The 21092-nt window shown below is 40.7% G+C and overlaps 1 protein-coding gene across 3 annotated transcripts in view; it reads left to right on the forward strand.

Moving 5' to 3' along the window:
- Positions 1 to 21092, forward strand: part of grin2da (glutamate receptor, ionotropic, N-methyl D-aspartate 2D, a) — a 399219-nt gene that overhangs the window by 180609 nt on the left and 197518 nt on the right. For all 3 annotated transcript variants that reach the window (XM_061966842.1, XM_061966841.1, XM_061966843.1), the window contains 3 exons: positions 5804 to 6420; positions 6849 to 6986; positions 7063 to 7329. In XM_061966842.1, the coding sequence (XP_061822826.1) occupies positions 5956 to 6420; positions 6849 to 6986; positions 7063 to 7329 (870 nt within the window). In that variant the 5' untranslated portion in view covers positions 5804 to 5955. The remainder of the gene's footprint in view (positions 1 to 5803; positions 6421 to 6848; positions 6987 to 7062; positions 7330 to 21092) is intronic.

A 21092-nucleotide genomic window follows, 5' to 3' on the forward strand; every position in this document is an offset into this window, starting at 1 on the left:
GCCCGTCTTATGTGGAAAACTAATCACTTTTCCAGATCATTCGTCCCCTCTGCACTCAGATTCTTCAACTGTTACATGTTTCAGAGTGTTGTATTGTTGTACTGTTTATAAATACATTATTGACTATTTATTGTGGGCCATGTGTAGGCTTGGCGAACCACGACAACCTGCTGCTCCAAATGAATTGCCCCTTGAGGGATTAATGAAGTTGTTTGAATTGAATCTTTCTGTCCAGATGTTGGATACTTCTTCCTCATGTTCACATGTTGAATGTTCTTCAATGTTTCTCCCCAGATGTTGGGCGTTTTTCTGCATGTTTCTGTCCAAATGTTGGATGTTTTTCCACGTGTCTGTCCAGATGTCGGATGTTTTTGCACCTTTCTGTCCAGATGTTGAATAGGCTTCTACATGTTTCTGTCCTGATGTTAGACCTTCTTCCACATGTCTGTCCTGATGTTAGATCTTTTTCCACATGTCTGTCCAGATGTTGGATCGTCTTCCACATGTCCAGATGTTCTTCCACATGTACAGATGTTGGATGGTTTTCGACATGTTTCTGTCTAGATGTTGGATTTTCTTTCACGTTTTTGTCCAAATGTTGGGTCTTTTTCCGCGTGTTTCTTTCCAAATGTTGTTCCACATGTGTCTGTCTAAATGTTGGATGTTCATCCTCATGTCTACATGTCCAATGTTTCTGTCAAGCTGTTGGATGTTCTTCCATGTTTGTCCAGATGTTGGATGTTCTCCCACATGTTTCTGTCCATATGTTTGATGTTATTTCACATGTTCAGATGTTGGATGTTCCTCCACATGTTTCTGTCCATATGTTTGATGTTCTTCCACATGTTTCTGTCCTGATGTTGGATGTTGTTCCACATGTCTGTCCAGATGTTGGATGTATTTCTACATATCAATATTATGGATGTTCTTCCACATTTCCAGATGTAGGATGTTCTTTTACACGTTTCTTTCCAGATGTCAGGCATTTTTCCAAATGTTTCTTTCCAGATGTTGGATGTTTTCCCCGCATATTTCTTTCCAGATGTTGGTTGTTCTTCATGTGTCTGTTTAGGTGTTGGATGTTCTTCCACATTATTATGTGCAGATGTTGGATGTTGTTCTACATGTTTCTGTCCTGATGTCAGATGTTGTTCAATATGTTTCTGTCCAGATGTTGGACGTTCTTCCTGATGTCCACATGTTGGATGGGCGTTTTTCTACGTGTCTGTCCAGATGTCGGATGTTCTTGCACGTTTTTGTCCAGATGTTGAATGGGCTTACAAATGTTTCTGTCCTGATGTTAGAGCTTCTTCCACATGTCTGTCCAGATGTTTGATGTTCTTCCACATGTCTGTCCATATATCAGATTTTCTTCCACATGTACAGATGTTGGATGCTTTTCGACATGTTGCTGTCTAGATGTTGGATTTTCTTCCACGTTTTTGTCCAAATGTTGGGTCTTTTTCCGCATGTTTCTTTCCAAATGTTGTACCACATGTGTCTGTCTAAATGTTTGGTGTTCATCCTCATGTCCACATGTCCAATGTTTCTGTCCAGCTGTTGGATGTTCTTCCACGTTTGTCCAGATGTTGGATGTTCTCCCACATGTTTCTGTCCATATGTTTGATGTTCTTCCACATGTTTCTGTCCAGATGTTGGATGTATTTCCACATATCAATATTATGGATGTTCTTCCACATTTCCAGATGTAGGATGCCCTTTTACACGTTTCTTTCCAGATGTCAGGCATTTTTCCAAATGTTTCTTTCCAGATGTTGGATGTTTTCCCCGCATATTTCTTTCCAGATGTTGGTTGTTCTTTATATGTCTGTTTAGGTGTTGGATGTTCTTCCACATTATTATGTGCAGATGTTGGATGTTGTTCTACATGTTTCTGTCCAGATGTCAGATGTTCTTCCAGATGTTTCTGTCCAGATGTTGGACGTTCTTCGTCATGTCCACATGTTTGATGTTCTTCAATGTTTCTTTGCTAATGTTGGGCGTTTTTACGCATGTTTCTGTCCAGATGTTGGATGTTCTTCCACATGTCCAGATGTTGAATATTCTTTCACATGTTTCTGTCCAAATGATGAATGTTTTTCCACGTACCTGTCCAGATGTCGGATGTTCTTGCACGTTTCTGTCCAGATGTTAAATAGGCTTACAAATGTTTCTGTCCTGATGTTAGTGCTTCTTCCACATGTCTGTCCAGATGTTGGATGTTCTTCCACATGTCTGTCCATATATCGGATGTTCTTCCACATGTACAGATGTTGGATTCTTTTCGACATGTTGCTGTATAGATGTTGGATTTTCTTCCACGTCTGTCCAGATGTTGGATGTTATTCCACATGTCTGTCCATATGTTGGATGTTATTCCACATGTCCAGATGTTCTTCCACATGTACAGATGTTGGATGGTTTTCGACATGTTTCTGTTTAGATGTTGGATTTTCTTCCACGTTTTTGTCCAAATGTTTGGTCTTTTTCCGCATGTTTCTTTCCAAATGTTGTTCCACATGTGTCTGTCTCAATATTGGATGTTCATCCTCATGTCCAATGTTTCTGTCCAGCTGTTGGATGTTCTTCCACGTTTGTCCAGATGTTGGATGTTCTCCCACATGTTTCTGTCCATATGTTTGATGTTCTTCCACATGTTTCTGTCCTGATGTTGGATGTTGTTCCACATGTCTGTCCAGATGTTGGATGTATTTCCACATATCAATATTTTGGATGTTCTTCCACATTTCCAGATGTAGGATGTTCTTTTACACATTTCTTTCCTAATGTCAGGCATTTTTCCAAATGTTTCTTTCCAGATGTTGGATGTTTTCCCCGCATAGTTCTTTCCAGATGTTGGTTGTTCTTCATGTGTCTGTTTAGATGTTGGATGTTCTTCCACATTATTATGTGCAGATGTTGGATGTTGTTTTACATGTTTCTGTCCAGATGTCAGATGTTCTTCCAGATGTTTCTGTCCAGATGTAGGACGTTCTTCCTGATGTCCACATGTTGGATGTTCTTCAATGTTTCTTTGCTGATGTTGGGCGTTTTTCCACGTGTCTGTCCAGATGTCGGATGTTCTTGCACGTTTTTGTCCAGATGTTGAATGGGCTTACAAATGTTTCTGTCCTGACGTTAGAGCTTCTTCCACATGTCTGTCCAGATGTTGGATGTTCTTCCACACTTCTGCCCATGTATCGGATGTTCTTCCACATGTCCAGATGTTGGATGTTCTTCCACATGTACAGATGTTGGATGCTTTTCGACATGTTGCTGTATAGATGTTGGATTTTCTTCCACATGTCTGTCCATATGTTGGATGTTATTCCACATGTCCAGATGTTCTCCCACATGTACAGATGTTGGATGCTTTTTGACATGTTTCTGTCTAGATGTTGGATTTTCTTCCATTTTCTGTACAAATGTTGGGTCTTTTTCCGCATGTTTCTTTCCAAATGTTGTTCCACATGTGTCTGTCTAAATGTTGGATGTTCATCCTCATGTCCACATGTCCAATGTTTCTGTCCAGTTGTTGGATGTTCTTCCACGTTTGTCCAGATGTTGGATGTTCTCTCACATGTTTCTATCCATATGTTGGATGTTATTTCACATGTTCAGATCTTGGATGTTCCTCCACATGTTTCTGTCCTGATGTTGGATGTTTTTCCATGTGACTGTCCATGATGTTGACTGTTCTTCCACATGTTTCTGTCCTGATGTTGGATGTTCTTCCACATGTTTTTGTCCTGATGATGAATGTTCTTCCACATGTCTGTCCAGATGTTGGATGTTCTTTTAAACTTTTCTTTCCAGATGTCAGGCATTTTTCCAAATGTTTCTTTACAGATGTTGGATGTTTTCCCCACATATTTCTTTCCAGATGTTGGTTGTTCTTCATGTGTCTGTTTAGGTGTTGTATGTTCTTCCACATGTGTCGCTCCAGATGTTGGATGTTGTTCCACATTATTATGTGCAGATGTTGGATGTTGTTCTACATCTTTCTGTCCAAATGTTGAATATTCTTTTACATGTTTATGTCCATATGTTGATGTTTTTCCACATGTTTCTGTTCCGTTGTTGTATGTTATTCGATATATGCAGATGTTGACTGTTATTCCACGTTTCTGTCCAGATGTAAGATGTTCTTCCTCATGTCCACATGTTGAATGTTCTTCAATGTTTCTTTCAAGATTTTGGGTGTTTTTGCACATGTTTCTGTCCAGATGTTGGATGCTCTTCCACATGTCTAGATGTTGAATGTTCTTTCACATGTCTCTGTCCAAATGTTGGATGTTTTTCCACGTGTCTGTCCCGATGTCGGATGTTGAATAGGCTTACAAATGTTTCTGTCCTGATAGATCTTCTTCCACATGTCTGTCCAGATGTTGGATGTTCTTCCACATGTCCAGATGTTGGATTTTCTTCCACATGTACAGATGTTGTGGATACTTTTCGCCACGTTTCTGTCCAAATGTTGGGTTTTTTTCCGCATGTTTTTTTCCAAATGTTGTTCCACCTGTGTCTGTCTAAATGTTGGATATTTGTCCTCATGTCTACATGTCCACATGTCCAATGTTTCTTTCAGATGTTGGACGTTCTTTTACATGTTTCTGTCCAGCTGTTTGATGTTCTTCCATGTTTGTCCAGATGTTGGATGTTCTCCCACATGTTTCTGTCCAGATGTTGGATGTTACTTCACATGTTCAGATGTTGGATGTTCTTCCACATGTTTCTGTACTGATGTTGGATGTTCTTCCACATGTCTGTCCAGATGTTGGATGTTCTTTCATATGTCCAGATGTTAGATATATTTCCACATATCAACATGTTGGATGTTCTTTCACATTTCCAGATGTAGGATGTTCTTTTTCCATGTTTCTTTCCAGATGTCAGGCAATTTTCCAAATATTTCTTTCCAGATGTTGGATGTTTTCCCCGCATATTTATTTCCAGATATTGGTTGTTCTTATTGTGTCTGTTCAGGTGTTGGATGTTCTTCCACATGTGTCTCTACAGATGTTGGATATTGTTTCACATTATTATGTGCAGATGTTAGATGTTGTTCTACAAACGTACATCTTTCTGTCCAAATGTTTGGATTTACTTTTACATGTTTCTATCCATATGTTGGATATTCTTTCACATGTTTCTGTCCAGATGTTGGATGTGCATGCACATGTTTCTGTCCTGATGTTGGATGTTTTTCCATATGTCTGTCCAGATGTTGGCTGTTCTTCCACATGTTTCTGTCCTGATGTTCTTCCACATGTCTGTCCAGATGTTGGATGTTATTTCATACATCCAGATGTTATATATATATTTCCACATATCAAGATGTTGGATGTTCTTCCACATTTCCAGATGTAGGATGTTATTTTACATGTTTCTTTCCTGATGTCAGGCATTTTTTAAAATGTTTCTTTCCAGATGTTGGTTGTTCTTAATGTGTCTGTTCAGGTGTTGAATGTTCTTCCACATATGTCTCTCCAGATGTTGGATGTTCTTCCACATGTGTCTCTCCAGATGTTGGATGTTGTTCCACATTGTTATGTGCAGATGTTGGATGCTGTTCTACATGTTTCTGTCCAAATGTTGGATATTCTTTCACATGTTTATGTCCAGATGTCGGATGTTCTTGCACATGTTTCTGCCCTGATGTTGAATGTTATTTGACATGTTTCTGTCCAGATGTCAAATGTTTCCAGATGGGTCACATGAGAGAATGTGGCCGTGGTGTTCATTTTGATATGATACAAGTGTGTGTTGTTTCTAATCGGATCTCCTCCATGTCTCCTTGCAGGGTCTCCTCGCCTCATCAGGTGAAACGCAGCGACACCCGGGCCCCTCCCCTCTCCTTCCCCCACCAGCGGTCACGACCGTCCCTCCTAATCCCTGCCTGGCCTCACCTGCTAAACCCGATCCGACAGCGACCACTGGCCCCGCCTTTACCCCATGGTGGCCCCAAGGCCCGCCTCTCACCTCTCACTGCTGTTGGCTGTCCTGGCCTGCACGGGGCCTGTCCGCCCCTCGCCCCCCCTGCTGCTCCGGCCCCGGGAGAGAGAGAGGGACTCGGGTGGCGTCAACATCGCCGTGGTCCACTCTGGCTCCTCCCTGCTCCCGGAGACGGCCGCGGTGGGAGGCGCGGGGGCCGGTGAGTCGGGGCCGGGACAGGGGCCCGGTCTCGGAAACGGCCCAGGAGGTGGCGGCGGCGAAAGGGGAGTGATGGATACAGCCTCGTTGGCTGGAGCGGTGGCCATGGCGGCGTTCTCCTCATCCTCCTCGCTAGCGGCGCTGGTCGGGGAGCTGGTGATGACGCCGTCGGGCCAAGCTAACGTCATCTACCTGGCGGTGAACGAAAGCAGCCCAGGAAGCCTCCTGTTGCAGTTGTGTGAGCTGCTGGCCACCACGCCGCTGCAGGTATCGATGCACACACACGCACACACACACACACACACACACACAGACACACACACACACACACACACACTGATGCCATTGTAATTGTGACTGAAGGAGTTTAGCACGCCTATTCTACATTTCTCTGAGCGTTTCTGATTCTCCAGTGGCAGTGAGACGTCGCCACAAAGGTGTTTGTTATTAAATCTTCCGACTCAGATCTCATTTGCATCTTGTCTGTGTAGCTCATTTGCATATCAAGCGCTCCCCGGTGACAGCGCAGCTGTCAGCGTCACTTAGCGTCAATTTACACAGCTGGAACACCAGCGCCAGGTCACCACGCGCACTCTCGCCACATAACACAGCTTTCTACGCGGTTTGGAATCTAGAACGTTCTCTTAGTTTGCTGCCCAGGATGCCACTGACAGCAAGGTTGTTGTCACTTCCAGGGTTTAGTGTTTGAGGAGGAGAGGCCGCCACCCCCCAACCGCGCTCCCCTGGCCCCAATGCTGGAGTTTGTCTCGGCCCAGACTGGCGTTCCCGTGGTGGCGGTAGGGGGAGGGGCCAGTCTGGGAAGAGAGCCGCAGGTAAAAAGCTTGCTAATGCCACAGTAACACAAATGTGCTCGCTTAGCATCTTAAAGTGCCCCCCTGCCACCACCAGGAGAGCGGCTCCATCTACCTGCAGTTCACCTGCTCCACCTCGCTGCAGCTGGAGGTCATCTTCGAGGTTCTGGAGGAGTACGACTGGACCGTCTTCTCGGTGGTGACCACGCGTCACCATGGTTACGAGGACTTCCTGGACATGGTGGAGGGAATGACGGACGGCTCCTTCATTGGCTGGGAGAGGAAGAGCGTGGTCATCCTCAACGTCACCGACGATCCGGGCGGAGCGCGGACCAAACGTCTGCTGAAAGACAACGAAGCCCAGGTGAGGCGTGCACTTTGACCTTTAGGTGCTCACGTGATCAAACATACATTTAGTGAGTCTTCACTACTTTAATAAAACCGTCATATTTAATCAAATGCTTCTGTTTAATTATCTTTAAACCAGCACAATACTTGAAAGAAGATGAAAAAGCAATATGCTAATTTATTCAAAACACTTTTCACCTCTGCAAACCTGAATGTAATTATTTCTTACAAAGCTCCCGTATATAACGTCTCACATTCATTATGAAACACTTTTAGTTCAGCAACAGCAGAGTCTCGATGGTCTGGATTAAGCGTTAAAAAAAAATAGACTTCAGTGCAGATGAAAATTTCTGACAGCAAACATTTAAAGTGGTCAAAAATAAGAACTAAGAATACAAGAATGTAGCTCTAGGTGCATTGAGCACCATTACAATTACTACGTTTACATGCAAAAAAAAAGAAGCAATTACTGCATGAATTAGGTTGAATCATCCTTTTAAAACGCATATAAACCCTTTGACTTCTTTAAAGGGGCCGTATGATGAATTATATCTATATTTAAAACACTTTATCTTTTGAAAGTGTACACTGTTTACGTATGTATCTTGAAGTCATCGTGGCATCACCGTCAAAAATAAACTTCATAAACATTATGTACCGTGTTTTTCAGACCATAGGTCACACCGGATTATAAGGCGCACTGCCGATGAGTGGGTCTGTTCAGGCCCATTTTCATGCAAAAGGCGCACCGGATAATAAGACCCACTAAAGGTGTGCTATTATGATTTTTTTTCTACATTTAAAACACTGGTTCTTTGGTGAAAATGTTGCATAGATTGTGTTTTACAGACCATTTTTAAGTCGTTTTCTGGCCGTCTCTTCAGGATGAACAGTTTTGTGGGCGGTCTTATTCATGTGGCTTCTTCTCTGTGTGAATCTTTGTTGTAATGGTAGTTTTTAGGGCTTCCATAGCGAATCTACTGACATCATGACTTTATCCTCTTAAGGCCCAAGCTGTTTGTTTACATGTTTTTTTTTAATTTCTCTTTGCTATTTGGGCTTATTGGACCCTAATTAGAATAAAAACTAAAAATCATCATGATGTACTTAGTCCATAAGTACACAAATGTGTACTTCATGTGTAGTGACATGCTAATTTTTATTTTTACACTTTTTTTCCCCAAATTCCATTGTATGTTATACTCTTCTGACACCACCAGATAGCAGTATAAGTGTCCACATAAGCGGCATAGGACTCCAATTCAGTAGTGTATATTAGAAATGGCTACAGCAGAGGGTGAATGCCCCACAACAAGAGGATAGAGGAAAAACAAGTACCTTAATGACCACGTGTGGACTACAATGGCGGGACTTATGCAGATCCCAAATACACATCAGCAGGAACCAATAAATATGAAAAGTTGCTTTTGCATATTAGGTCGAAACAAAGCGGCAGATAATATGTCTCCTAATAGGTGCCATTTTGGGGTCCTTATACACACCAAAATAATACTTGTATGTCAAAGCACAGTACGTGGGACTATGGTAGCCATAATGTTCCGTGTTCCATCAAGCGGTGCGGCTTTGTAGCTTACCAAAGTCGTAAAATATTTTTATAGATTTTTGAGCACTGTGTGTAATGTTCAATATTGTCAATGAAACGTCAATGTTTTGGTGTTGCTTGCTTACGGGTGCTTGCTGCCGTCATTTATTGAACTGGCTCCAGTCAACCTGCAGTCTATAAGTATATCTTATGTGTGACTGCCATCTACTAATCACACTTATCATTACACCATGTACCAAATAAAATGGCTTTGAGATCGGTAAGCACAACCAGAATTTATACGTACATTATGCACACCCTTCGATTTTTGAGAAAATTAAAATAATTTTAAGTGCGCCCTATAGTCCGAAAAATACGTTTACCCGGTCACAGCAGCACGGTGAAACAGGGGTTAGTGCATGTGCCTCACAATACAAAGGTCCTGAGTTCAATCCCGGGCTTGGGATCTTCATTTGTGGAGTTTGCATGTTCTCCCCGTGGGTTCCCTCTGGGTACTCCGGCTTCCTCCTACCTCCAAAAACATGCACCTGGGGATAGGTTGATTGACAACACTAAATTGGCCCTAGTGTGTGAATGTGAGTGTGAATGTTGTCTGTCTGTCTGTGTTGGCCCTGTGATGAGATGGCGACTTGTCCAGGGTGTACCCCGCCTTCCGCCCGAATGCAGCTGAGATAGGCTCCAGCACCCCCCGCGACCGAAAGGGACAAGCGGTAGAAAATGGATGGATGGATGGATTACCCGGTCACACCATTAGGAACACCTGCACACCCTAGGCCTGATTTAACAGCATGTGCAATCTATAAAATTGCGTGTAGTATTAGTGGCTGTGTTGCATGTGATCTACTAACACTGCGTGTGCAATTCAAAAGTGGTGCTAACCGCCTTATTTAAATGAGGATTTTGCGTGTCTTATACGTAGCATCACCAAGGAGACGCTCAATCATTTACTGCACATTCATTTGATCATGCTCCTCCTACCTGTTGTGTTTGCAATGTTTCCAAACATGCAGAAGACATCTGCCACTTTTCATGAGCGTTTTAGACACAGTCCGAATTGCATCTCCTACGAAATTCAAAATTTGGTGCGCTCATGGAAGAGAGACTGCTCTTACTTGTACTCAAGACACAAATAAATGCATATTTCAGGAAGTTTTTTTTCATATAGGAGATATGTTAATAATATATATTATAACTTAAACGCCAAAACACATCAATTACATTTGCGGTACAGCTCGGTTGGTAGAGTGGCCGTGCCAGCAACTTGAGGGTTCCAGGTTTGATCCCCGCTTCCGCCATCCTAGTCACTGCCGTTGTGTCCATGGGTAAAACACTTTACCCACCTGCTCCCTGTGCCACCCACGCTGGTTTAAATGTAACTTAGCTATTGGGTTTCACTATGTAAAAGCGTTTTGAGTCACTAAAGAAAAGCGCTATATGGTGATGGGGCCGTGCTCTGGCTCCCACGCACTCTGGGAGTCGAATGTATTGTACATGCAAATTCACATATGCTCACATACGTAGATAGGTACCTACGCTCCCACATACATACACAAATACAGTACATATTTACCTACCTAATGTTCGTACATCCACACGCACATTCAATATACAAACATACACATACACATACTGTACATATACATTCACTGTACAAACACATATACACATTCTGTACATATACAAGTACATATGCATACTTACACTCATGCACATAATCACGTTTCATCAAACATATATTAACGTTGTTGCCCTAGGGTAAACTGGGTGTAACACATGGCACACTGACAAAGCTTAACCTATTGTGACTATAACAATCTACAAGGTTAATGTAGGTTGCTTCTCTTTCTCCCCCTCCATTTTTCTGCATTCTTTCGTATCTCAAGTTATCATTACGTATATGTATTGTTGCATTTAAACAACTGTATTGTTGAAAATAAAGGTAAATTATTGGTATTGTTCATTATCAATAGCGCTATTTCTATTGGTATTTGTATTGATCCATTTGTAGTGTAATAATGCTCATTGTCATTTCTGTATTATTTTTTATTTTTCGCTAACTGCTTATTTGCTATTACTTTTACCATCATATTTGTACATGGCATATTTGCTGATGTTGCTCTATTGTTGTTGTTGTTGTTGTTGTTTGCTGTTGTTGTTTTTGTCTCTCTGTCCAATCCCCCTCTTGTCCCCACAATTTCCCCCTCTGTCTTCTTTTTTTTTTCTCTTTCTATCCCCTCCTGCTCCGGCCCGGCTGCACTAAATGATAATATAAATACATTTAATAAAGTCAAATACAAATAAGGCAACAAGAGAAGTATCCTACACTTCTCTTTTGTAAAGTAAATCTGAACAGCCGACATGGGCATCTACATCAACTATATGATTTGCCTGAGAAGCTGGACAGGACACAAAAAAAAAAAAAAGAAAAAAAAGAAAAGAAAAGCGCTATATAAATATAATTGACTTCACTTCACATTTGTTTTAATCAGTCCCTTGAGTCACCGAGCATGCAGCTATAACATTATAAGAATAAGGATGTTGCTGAGTATTCTCTAATATGTCTAATATTTTTTATTTCTGACAGACCATGCAAATATGTTGACATGCGTATGACAGAAGATTCTCTGTCTAGCATCTCTCTTTGCAGCGGCGGCACCGATCCTGCAGCTGTGTGTAACTGTCAGTCTGCACATACTTTTAAATTGTGCTAAATAAAACGCAAAACAGTGATGAGTGATGCCAAATCACATTTTGCGTGCTGTATAATATATTTGCATCTTCTCCTCCCTGCATTGTGGGTATTTTGATAATCATATTTTGGGCAGCATGGTGGAACAGGGGTTAGGACATGTGCCTCACAATACGAAGGTCCTGAGTAGTCCTGGGTTCAATCCTGGGCTCGGGATCTTTCTGTGTGGAGTTTGCATGTTCTCCCTGTGACTGCGTGGGTTCCCTCCGGGTACTCCGGCTTCCTCCCACCTCCAAACAAACATGCACCTGGGGATAGGTTGATTGGCAACACTAAATTGGCCCTAGTGTGTGAATGTGAGTGTGAATGTTCTCTGTCTATCTGTGTTGGCCCTGCGATGAGGTTGGCGACTTGTCCAGTGTGTACACCGCCTTCCGCCCGAATGCAGCTGAGATAAGCTCCAGCACCCCCCGCGACCCCGAACAGGACAAGCGGTAGAAAATGGATGGATGACTGGATCCTATATTTTGCACTACAATGAAGACAGGGACACAAAATGGATAGCACGCCTTATTCTGCTCACTTCACAAATGCAATCCACTTTGCACACGTTTGGTAGATCAGCTTTGCGTGTGGTATAAAGTTTAGTACACACAAACCTTTAGTAAGTTGGGCCCTCTGTGTTTTAGACACTACAGCCAAAGCAGCATCAAAATCGTTTCTGTTAGACGATTACAGTTTTTAATCAGAGTAATAATGACGATGTGTTAATGCGCACATTTTCACTTAATTTTGACAGCCCTAATTAAAACATTACTGTCCGCACGTCCGTCCGTCCATCCATCCATCCATTTTCTACCGCTTGTCCCTCCTGGGGTCGCGGGCTGCGCCGGAGCCCATCCCAGCTGCACTCGGGCGGGACCGGACCCTGGACAAGTCGCCACATCATCACAGGGCCAACACAGACAGACAGACAACATTCACACTCACATTCACACACTAGGGACCATTTAGTGTCCGCACTTAATAGATGCAAACATTTTTGAAACTGTTAGCTATTAGCATGTAGCAAACAATGGAATTGGAGATTGTGCATGGAAACGTAACTGTGTGAAAAATGGCGCCATGCCAAACTTTTTCGGTAATCAGACTGTGAACTAAGGGTGCAATGATACATGTATCTCCTATTGATACTTAACATGCAGTGGTATTGGTTAGGTACTACTACTGTATGTATCGTATGATACACAATTTGTATTTATTTCATCAACTTCTGAGGATGAGGATCTGTCCTCCACTGCAATGTCGAGCACATGCCCCTCACACCAGACGGAACTGCAGAAACAGACGCCGCAACAATGCTAGCAGACTATAAGCCGCTACTTACGCTACCTACCTACGCTTTGAACTCTGCGGTCTGTAAGACAGTGTGGCTAATTTATGGATTTTTCTTTGCTGACGGCCATAATGCAAATGATGTACAGCAAAGACACTGAAGAAGTGTGTTAATGTTTGTGTTATGACGCCATCTTTTGAACAAGTTCGCTCACTGCAGGTACTGCGGGGTGAACGTTTACAGTGTTTCCTTCTGTTTTGTGCTTTCAATCGGAAGAACAAGGGCCAGTCCGTCTATTTGTCATCCATAGCGTTCTACTTGTATGGAGTCTTTGTTCATCACTCCAAGCAACATTTGTAAGTTTTACAATATAACAAAACAATTCATACTTACTGAACCGTCTCATGTGTGATATCTGTAGGAGTGTTTCCATGCATATTTGTACATGCTATCGTAATGTAATCAAGTGAATGTCGTTAGCATTAGCTAACATGTTTACAAGTGTCTGTGTTAGTATTATTAACCTACAATGGCATTCTTTTTGTATTGTTTCGGTTTAACAAAGTCCTCAGTAAATTTACCAAAACGTCACCGTGGAGTCATTGATTCTGTTTAGCTGATTGAGAGCGAGCTTCCGCAGCTTGTGGGTTCATGATGATGACTACTGTTTTGTTTGATCATCTGTTTTTTTTTACCATAGGCACCTTTTGGAAACATTTAGGGTATGTAAATAAACATTTATAAAGTATTTCTGTGTAAATAACTCGTTTCACAACATATCTATCTGCGGTTGATAGTCCTGTGCGGCTAATTTATAAAATCGTTTTCTCTTATAAAATTTGGTGGGTGCGCTTTATCGTCTGGAAAATACGGTATAAGTAAACCCAAAGAGCCATACATTTTTTGATGCATTATAATGTGAACTAGTGTTGTCCTGATACCAATATTTTAGTACCGGTACCAAAATGTATTTCGATACTTTTTGGTACTTTTCTAAATAAAGGGGGACCACAAAAATTGCATTATTGGCTTTATTTTTAACAAAAATACGGTACATTAAACTAGGGCTGCAACTAACAACTAATATGATAATCGATTAATCTGTCGATTATTACTTTCATTAATCGATTAATAATCGGATAAAAGAGACAAACTACATTTCTATCCTTTCCAGTATTTTATTGGAAAAAAAAACAGCCTACTGGCACCATACTGGCATCATACTTATTTTGATTATTGCTTTTCAGCTGTTTTTAAATGTTGCAGTTTATAAATAAAGGTTTATAAAAAAAAATGTAATAAAAAAAAGTAGCCTCTGCGCATGCGCATAGCATAGATCCAACGAATCGATGACTAAATGAATCGCCAACTATTTTTATAATTGATTTTAATCAATTTAATCGATTAGTTGTTGCAGCCCTACATTAAACATATGTTTCTTATTGCAATTTTGTCCTTAAATAAAATAGTGAACATACAAGACAACTTGTCTTTTAGTAGTAAATAAACAAAGACTCTTAATTAGTCTGCTGATGTATGCAGTAACATATTGAGTCATTTCTCATTCTATTTTGTCAAAATTATGAGGGACAAGCTGTAAACATTGATTATTAATCCACTTGTTAATTTACTGTTAATTTTTTGGTTATATTCTGTTTTAACATGTTTTATCTACACTTCTGTTAAAATGTAATAATCACTTATTCTTCTGTTGTTTGGATACTTTAAATTAGTTTTGGATGATACCAAGTAGTTACAGGATCATACATTGGTCATATCCAAAGTCTTCATGTGTCCAGGGACATATTTCCTGAGTTTATAAACATAATATGAAATTTAAAAAAAGGAAAAAAGATTTTGTGACGATAAAAAATATCGATGTAATCATAGTAGTATCGACTTGATACGCTATTGTACTTGGTATCATTACAGTGGATGTCAGGTGTAGATCCACTCATGGCATTTGTTTACATTCAGGGTGCTAGCTTGCTGTTAGCGGTTAGCTATCATATCCTCCTACGGTGTGTAGTGAAGCATGTTTAGATATTCCTCGTCCTGCAGGGATGATACTTGTAAGAAATGTACTTTATTTGTCGCCATGGAGGCGAGGATTAGTGATTTAGAAGTAGCCAAAACACTGCAGACTGCAAATGAACGTTTGCCGCTAGCTAGCTAGCCATGTCTTAAAACAGCTCTTCCTGAGGGCGTTTCAGTGTTATAACTTCACCTTTATCTTTAGTTTTTAGACCAAAATGCGTCCGTTCTCCCCTTTCTGTCAAGACACTGTGTCTGCTTGTAAGTACTCCGTGATTGTGTGCTGCCGAACATGCTCCTCTGCTCGTAAACCTAGCAATGCCACGACGTGACGACGCACCGTCATGACTGGGAACCGGTACTTTTCAAACAGAGTATAGTACCGTTTTTGATCCATTTGTACCGCGATACTATACCAGTACCGGTATACTGTACAACCCTAATGTGAACATCGTGACGGTGGTTCAGACACTCGAGGGTAACGCTGTTTAGTTTAAAGCGATCATCTTGAAGTCCACAGGCAGAAGAAAAGAGAGCCAAAGTGTGCAGGATTGGTCCTGAGGCACTGGTCCGCCTTCTGCATGCAGTTGTTTAAAAAAAAAAGAAATCAATGTAATTTTCCAGCAATGACGACTTGTGCTGATCAATGAAGCGGCGTCGCCCTCGGAGCCTCATAATTCTCTCCTAATAACTTCTTTGATTAGCTTGCACCCTAGGTGACCCCCTAGAGATGACGGCCAGTGGAAGTTCATTGACACTATAGCGTCTCGTGCACCCTCCCATTCACACTTAGAAGGTGTGCACATGACTTATCAAACGATTCCTTTCTAAAAGCTATTTTTGAAGGAGGGTGAAGACTCCCAACTTTCTCCGTAAAGCTGCTATCAGCTCAGCTTTCAGTCTTTTCATCAACCCAGGCCTCGCAATTCAAGTCTGACTTTATTTAGCTTTAATCTTGGCGATACCATTTATTTTTCTTTGCTTTCTCTCTCCTACGCTACATGCCTCTCTGTTAGCTGCAGCCATCTTTACTGATGTCGTAGCATGGAGCATGGAGTATTTGTGTTTAGATCGCAGACGTCTCAACACAGAGAGGATGGTTTTTTCGAGGACCACTTGTTAATTGAGTTGTTAAAGTGTATGAAGAGCGTAAGTGGTCAATCAATCAATCAATCAACAATCAATCAATTGCACAAGCCACAATTACATCCTTGGCTCAGATCCCACATAAGGGCAAGAAAAAACTTAACCCAATGGGATGACAATGAGAAACCTTAGAGGGGACCACAGATGTGGGGACCCCCCTCCCCCTCTGCGACCGGTGCAATGGATGTCGAGTGGATCTAGTTAATAGTGTGAGAGTCCAGTCCATAGTGGGGCCAGCAGGGGATCATCTTGAGTGGAGACAAGTCAGCAGAGCAGAGACGGTCCACCCCGGGTCCCGACTTTGAACAGCGTCTCATCTGTGGTCACCTGATAACCTCTCCACGCAGGAGAGGGGGGCAGAGCAGAAAATAGACGGCAGATCAACTGGTCTAAAAGGGAAGTCTATTTAAAGGCTAGCGTATACAAATGGGTTTTAAGATGGAACTTAAATGCTTCTACTGAGGTAGCATCTCTAACTGTTACCAGTAGGGCATTACAGAGTACTGGAGCCCCAATAGAAAACGCTCTATAGCCCGCAGACTCTTTTTGGGCTCTGGGAGACACTAATAAGCCAGAGTTTTTAGAACACTGATTTTTTGTCGGGACATATGGTACAATCCAATCAGCAAGATAGGATGGAGCTGGACCGTGTAGTATTTTATACATAAGTAGTAAATCCTTAAAGTCGCATCTTAAGTGCACAGGAAGCCAGAGCAGGTGAGCCAGTATAGGCGTAATATGATCAAACTTTTTGTAATATTTTACTGCTAGACATAGGGAGGCCCGAAAATAATAGAGACGTAACGAACGCATGAATATTGATCTCAGCGTCGCTGGTGGACAAAATGGAACAAATTTTAGCAATATTACGGAGATGAAAGAAGGCTGTTTTAGTAAAACTCTTAATGTGTGACTCAAATGATCATCTTACTCTTCTATTAAAATCAATCCCTCCAGGATTTTGCAGGCTTTTTTTGTGATTGTTGCTGCCTAAAATGCTACAAGTTACGATGTTATGAGGCTTATTTTGTTTTCCAATAACATTGAATCAACTTGTGATTTTATGAATTTTTAATCAAGGTTTTCAGTGCTACTTGAAGCACAGGATTTCAATTTAAAAAAAAACTGTATAGTTGTTTTACTCGTTTTATACCGCAAAGACTTAAAAGTAGACATTAAATGGCAGTAAAAGCACATACTTAGAGGTCATTATTACAGTACTGTTTTAATAATTACAACTAATAATAGTCATCACAGATAAAAAACACCACTTAAATGTTTCCTTATTGTCCGCTTTGCGCTGTCGTCCACAAGTTACAGACATTCTCTGTGTATGTTTTATATTTAAAAAGTGTCCATCTTAAATATTAATTTATATTTAAACACATTTACCCTCACACGTTGAGAGTCTTTGTGAACTGTTGAGAGTGATCTATTGGGGACCTTTTTGTTGATAAATTAGAGATGATGCAAGAATACCATCAAACTTCAACACCTCCAACATGTTAAAAGCTGCCTCGTTGCTATGTCTGAATTCCAAATGAAAATCTGTTTTTTAATGTTTTACCCTTAAAGGTGAAATAAATATATCAATACATGTTAACCATGAATTGAGAACCCTGGTGAGTTGCTTAATGTTAATGTACAGGGTGACCTAAAAAAGCAGAACCCACAAAAATGTTATGAAATCCTTACACATCCTACAAATTACAAAAAATTTGCTGGCCTTAAACGTTAGTCTGTGTATGATCCTTCCTCAAAGTTTCAGTCATCTTGGTCACTCTGCAAAAAAGTCATGTCCTTTCTAAAATATGCTACAAATGGACTACGCGACATTGGAAGCAAATTTGCATATGTCGCGCAAAATTGTCAATTACTCAAACCCATTCCTCTATTTTCTGTTAAATAAATAGGCCTCCACACAAAATGTATTTTCCTTGGTTGACCTCGACGTGATGGGAAAGACTTTAGTCCTAGTATTCCATGAACAAAGTCCACTTAAATACCCTGAAAAAGGAGAAGAAAAAAACATTTAAATTCACATATTTATTCAAAGATTTGTGGTTTCTGTTTTTGTTTTTTTGGTTCACATTGCATTACATTACCCAGAAGGTTTAGCGCTCTAGATAGGAACTGGAAGTAGGTCTGAGCTACGTCATAAAATTGTACCGTGTAAACAATTAAGAGTTAATATATATTTTTCTTTAAGAAACAATCATATGTTTTGATTCGACACTTAATGTACAACTTTGAGAGCGCGACAGAGACAAATTAGATTGTGAAAATGACTCTGACTGAAAACCCCCAAAACATGTTCACTTGTCTCTCATAAGGATTGCTAATGATAGGCAAAATTCCAAAAAAGTTTAGTTCCTCTTTAAACCAAGCAACAGAACTGTGCTTGGTTTAAACCCCCCCCTCCCCCAATCAACTGAAATGTTCCTGTAACCCCCCATAAATTGAATTATTATTGACAACTTGACATGTTTAAATGTATCTGTTTACATACGCCGCTGACGACGACTCCCTTTTTCTTTTCATTTCTGTATTTAACTATTCCATCTCTTGGCCTCTGTTCACTTTGTACATGTGTTCCTGTGTACTTACTACTTTTATTGGGTAGAACAGGGAGCCTAATGATTTGATTGAGCACCGATGCCAACTAGCTGCAGGCTTGTGTATCGTTCTAATATAAACACTAGAGTGTAGACACACATAATGAAAATCTTCCCTGCTGCTCACGACCCCAATAGTATCTTACCCTGACCCCCTTGAAGTCCCGAACCACTATTTGATAAACACGGCCTTGAAATGGCCTAATTATGCAAAAACAACTTTACTTACCTATTGTTACCTGCTTATCTGTATTTATGATCTGCATTAGTCCCGGAAATTTTTAATCAAACCAAGGCGGAGATATTTATAAAACAATCTAGCCATCCTTCGTACTCTCTCCAAACGTTTGGAATTTGCTCTGACTTGTGAACTTTTCTGACCTGTGACGTCAGCGGATTATCCATACATGGTAGACATTCACCCAAACATCCTGGCGCGAGTCGGCCATTTTTGATTTACCTAGGCTCGGTTGTACCAAAACATGTCCACGATGAAACCCAATGAATAAAATGTTCTGTTGTTGGTTCCTTCAACCAGCACAAGTCACTGCACAAACCTTCAGTCTCATCTGAAGTAAGAAGTGCCTTACCTTTAACTTTTGTGATTCGTGGCATTGTGCCTTTCAACTGTGACGAAGTCGTGTCCGAAAAGAATCCTGCTTCCCCCACAAACTTTCACAAAAAGATGGATTTTCCGAAAAAGTACTTTTAATGGCGGGCTCGGTGACTACTATTTATGTCAATGGAGGAGACAATGAAAGGGTAATTGATAACAGTAGGTTGATACGTGAATGATACGTTTGCAACATTAGCTCGATTCGTTGTGTAGCTAGCTTAGCCTTTCAATGTAAGACAATAGCAAATAAATAATAATGTTCCTAAAAACTACTTTTAATTAGATCAGTCTCCACTGTGTTTGAAAGTGGACCAGTTATTATGATAATCCGTTATTATGCTCGTGATATAGCTCCTATCGGAGCTTACTCTATAGCCGGTTCAAGCCTCTATTGTTCACAAGTGGTTAAATCAGCAGTGCAGTAAAAGTATTAACATGATATAGAATATAAAAACATTTTACTGTCAACATACACATTCATACATCCAAGATTTTGCATTGAAGAGAAAAAGACTTAGTTTAACCTTAGCCAGCGTATCGTACCAGATTTGCAGCCTGTCTTTCTTCCTTTCTCTTGCCACCCGCATCGTCTCTTCCTTGAGCTGACAACAAACCGCGGTGAGCTGCTGGTCTTGTTATATCGTCTGGGAAGTTGTGGTGAAAGTCAAATAAAATTTAGATGGCTGGTTGCAATCACCGGTGTCCATATTCCATATGGTCTTACCTTAGCAAAAAAATAAATAAATACTAAACAAGGCTGCCGGGGCGGGGACGAAAGTCTCGTCAGCGTGAGGGCGCGTGGTAAGGAGGGCTTCATTTGCATCTAACAACTTCGCCATTCAAAACCGAATGTTTTTGAAGGCAACCAGGAAGTGGCTTAAAGATTGGTCTAAAATCTATGCCAATTTTTGACCAAAGAACCATGATTACATGTTATATAGACCCAAATGAAATGTTTTACAAATAAATTCAAACAATCCTAATATGACCAACCACTTAGAAAAATTATAAACAGGAGATTTGAGCCAATGTTACCCTGTACATATGTTCAAAATAAACTGAACTAAAACTATTGGTAATATATGCTAGCAAAAGTCATTTTAAGGCGGTGACTTGAAACAGCTTCAACAAGGAATGATCCTCACATTTTTGGCTTCCTATACTAGTCCCTGCTGTGGTGAGTCCCCTCCTGTTGTTTCCTGACAGTCCGTTATTTTATGTGTTTTTTTTTGTTTTTTTTAACTTTTGTGCAGTCTTTGGTCTACGTTTAAAATGCATCAGGTGTTCACAGAATGTTCTGTACTATCCCCTGCTGAGGTTCAGACCTTTGTGGGAAATTAAAGAGGTCCTGACGTCTGGAAGTCTGAGCTGAGCAGTTATCTTAGCATGTTCCATTATTAGTATTAGGGCTGCGAATCTTTGGGTGTCCCACGATTCGATTCAATATCGATTCTTGGGGTCACGAATCGATTCAAAATAGATTTTTTCCGATTCAACGCGATTCTCAATTCAAAAACGATATTTTCTCGATTCAAAATGATTCTCTATTCATTCAATACATAGGATTTCAGCAGGATCTACCCCAGTCTGCTGACATGCAAGCAGACTAGTAGATTTTTGTAAAAAGCTTTTATAATTGTAAAGGACAATGTTTTATCAACTGATTGCAATAATGTAAATTAGTTTTAACTATTAAATGAACCAAAAATATGACTTATTTTATCTTTGTGAAAATATTGTTGTCAAGCTTATGAGATGCGATGCAAGTGTAAGCCACTG

The sequence above is a fragment of the Nerophis lumbriciformis genome, linkage group LG11 (assembly GCF_033978685.3).
Source record: "Nerophis lumbriciformis linkage group LG11, RoL_Nlum_v2.1, whole genome shotgun sequence".
Classification (NCBI taxonomy): domain Eukaryota; kingdom Metazoa; phylum Chordata; class Actinopteri; order Syngnathiformes; family Syngnathidae; genus Nerophis; species Nerophis lumbriciformis.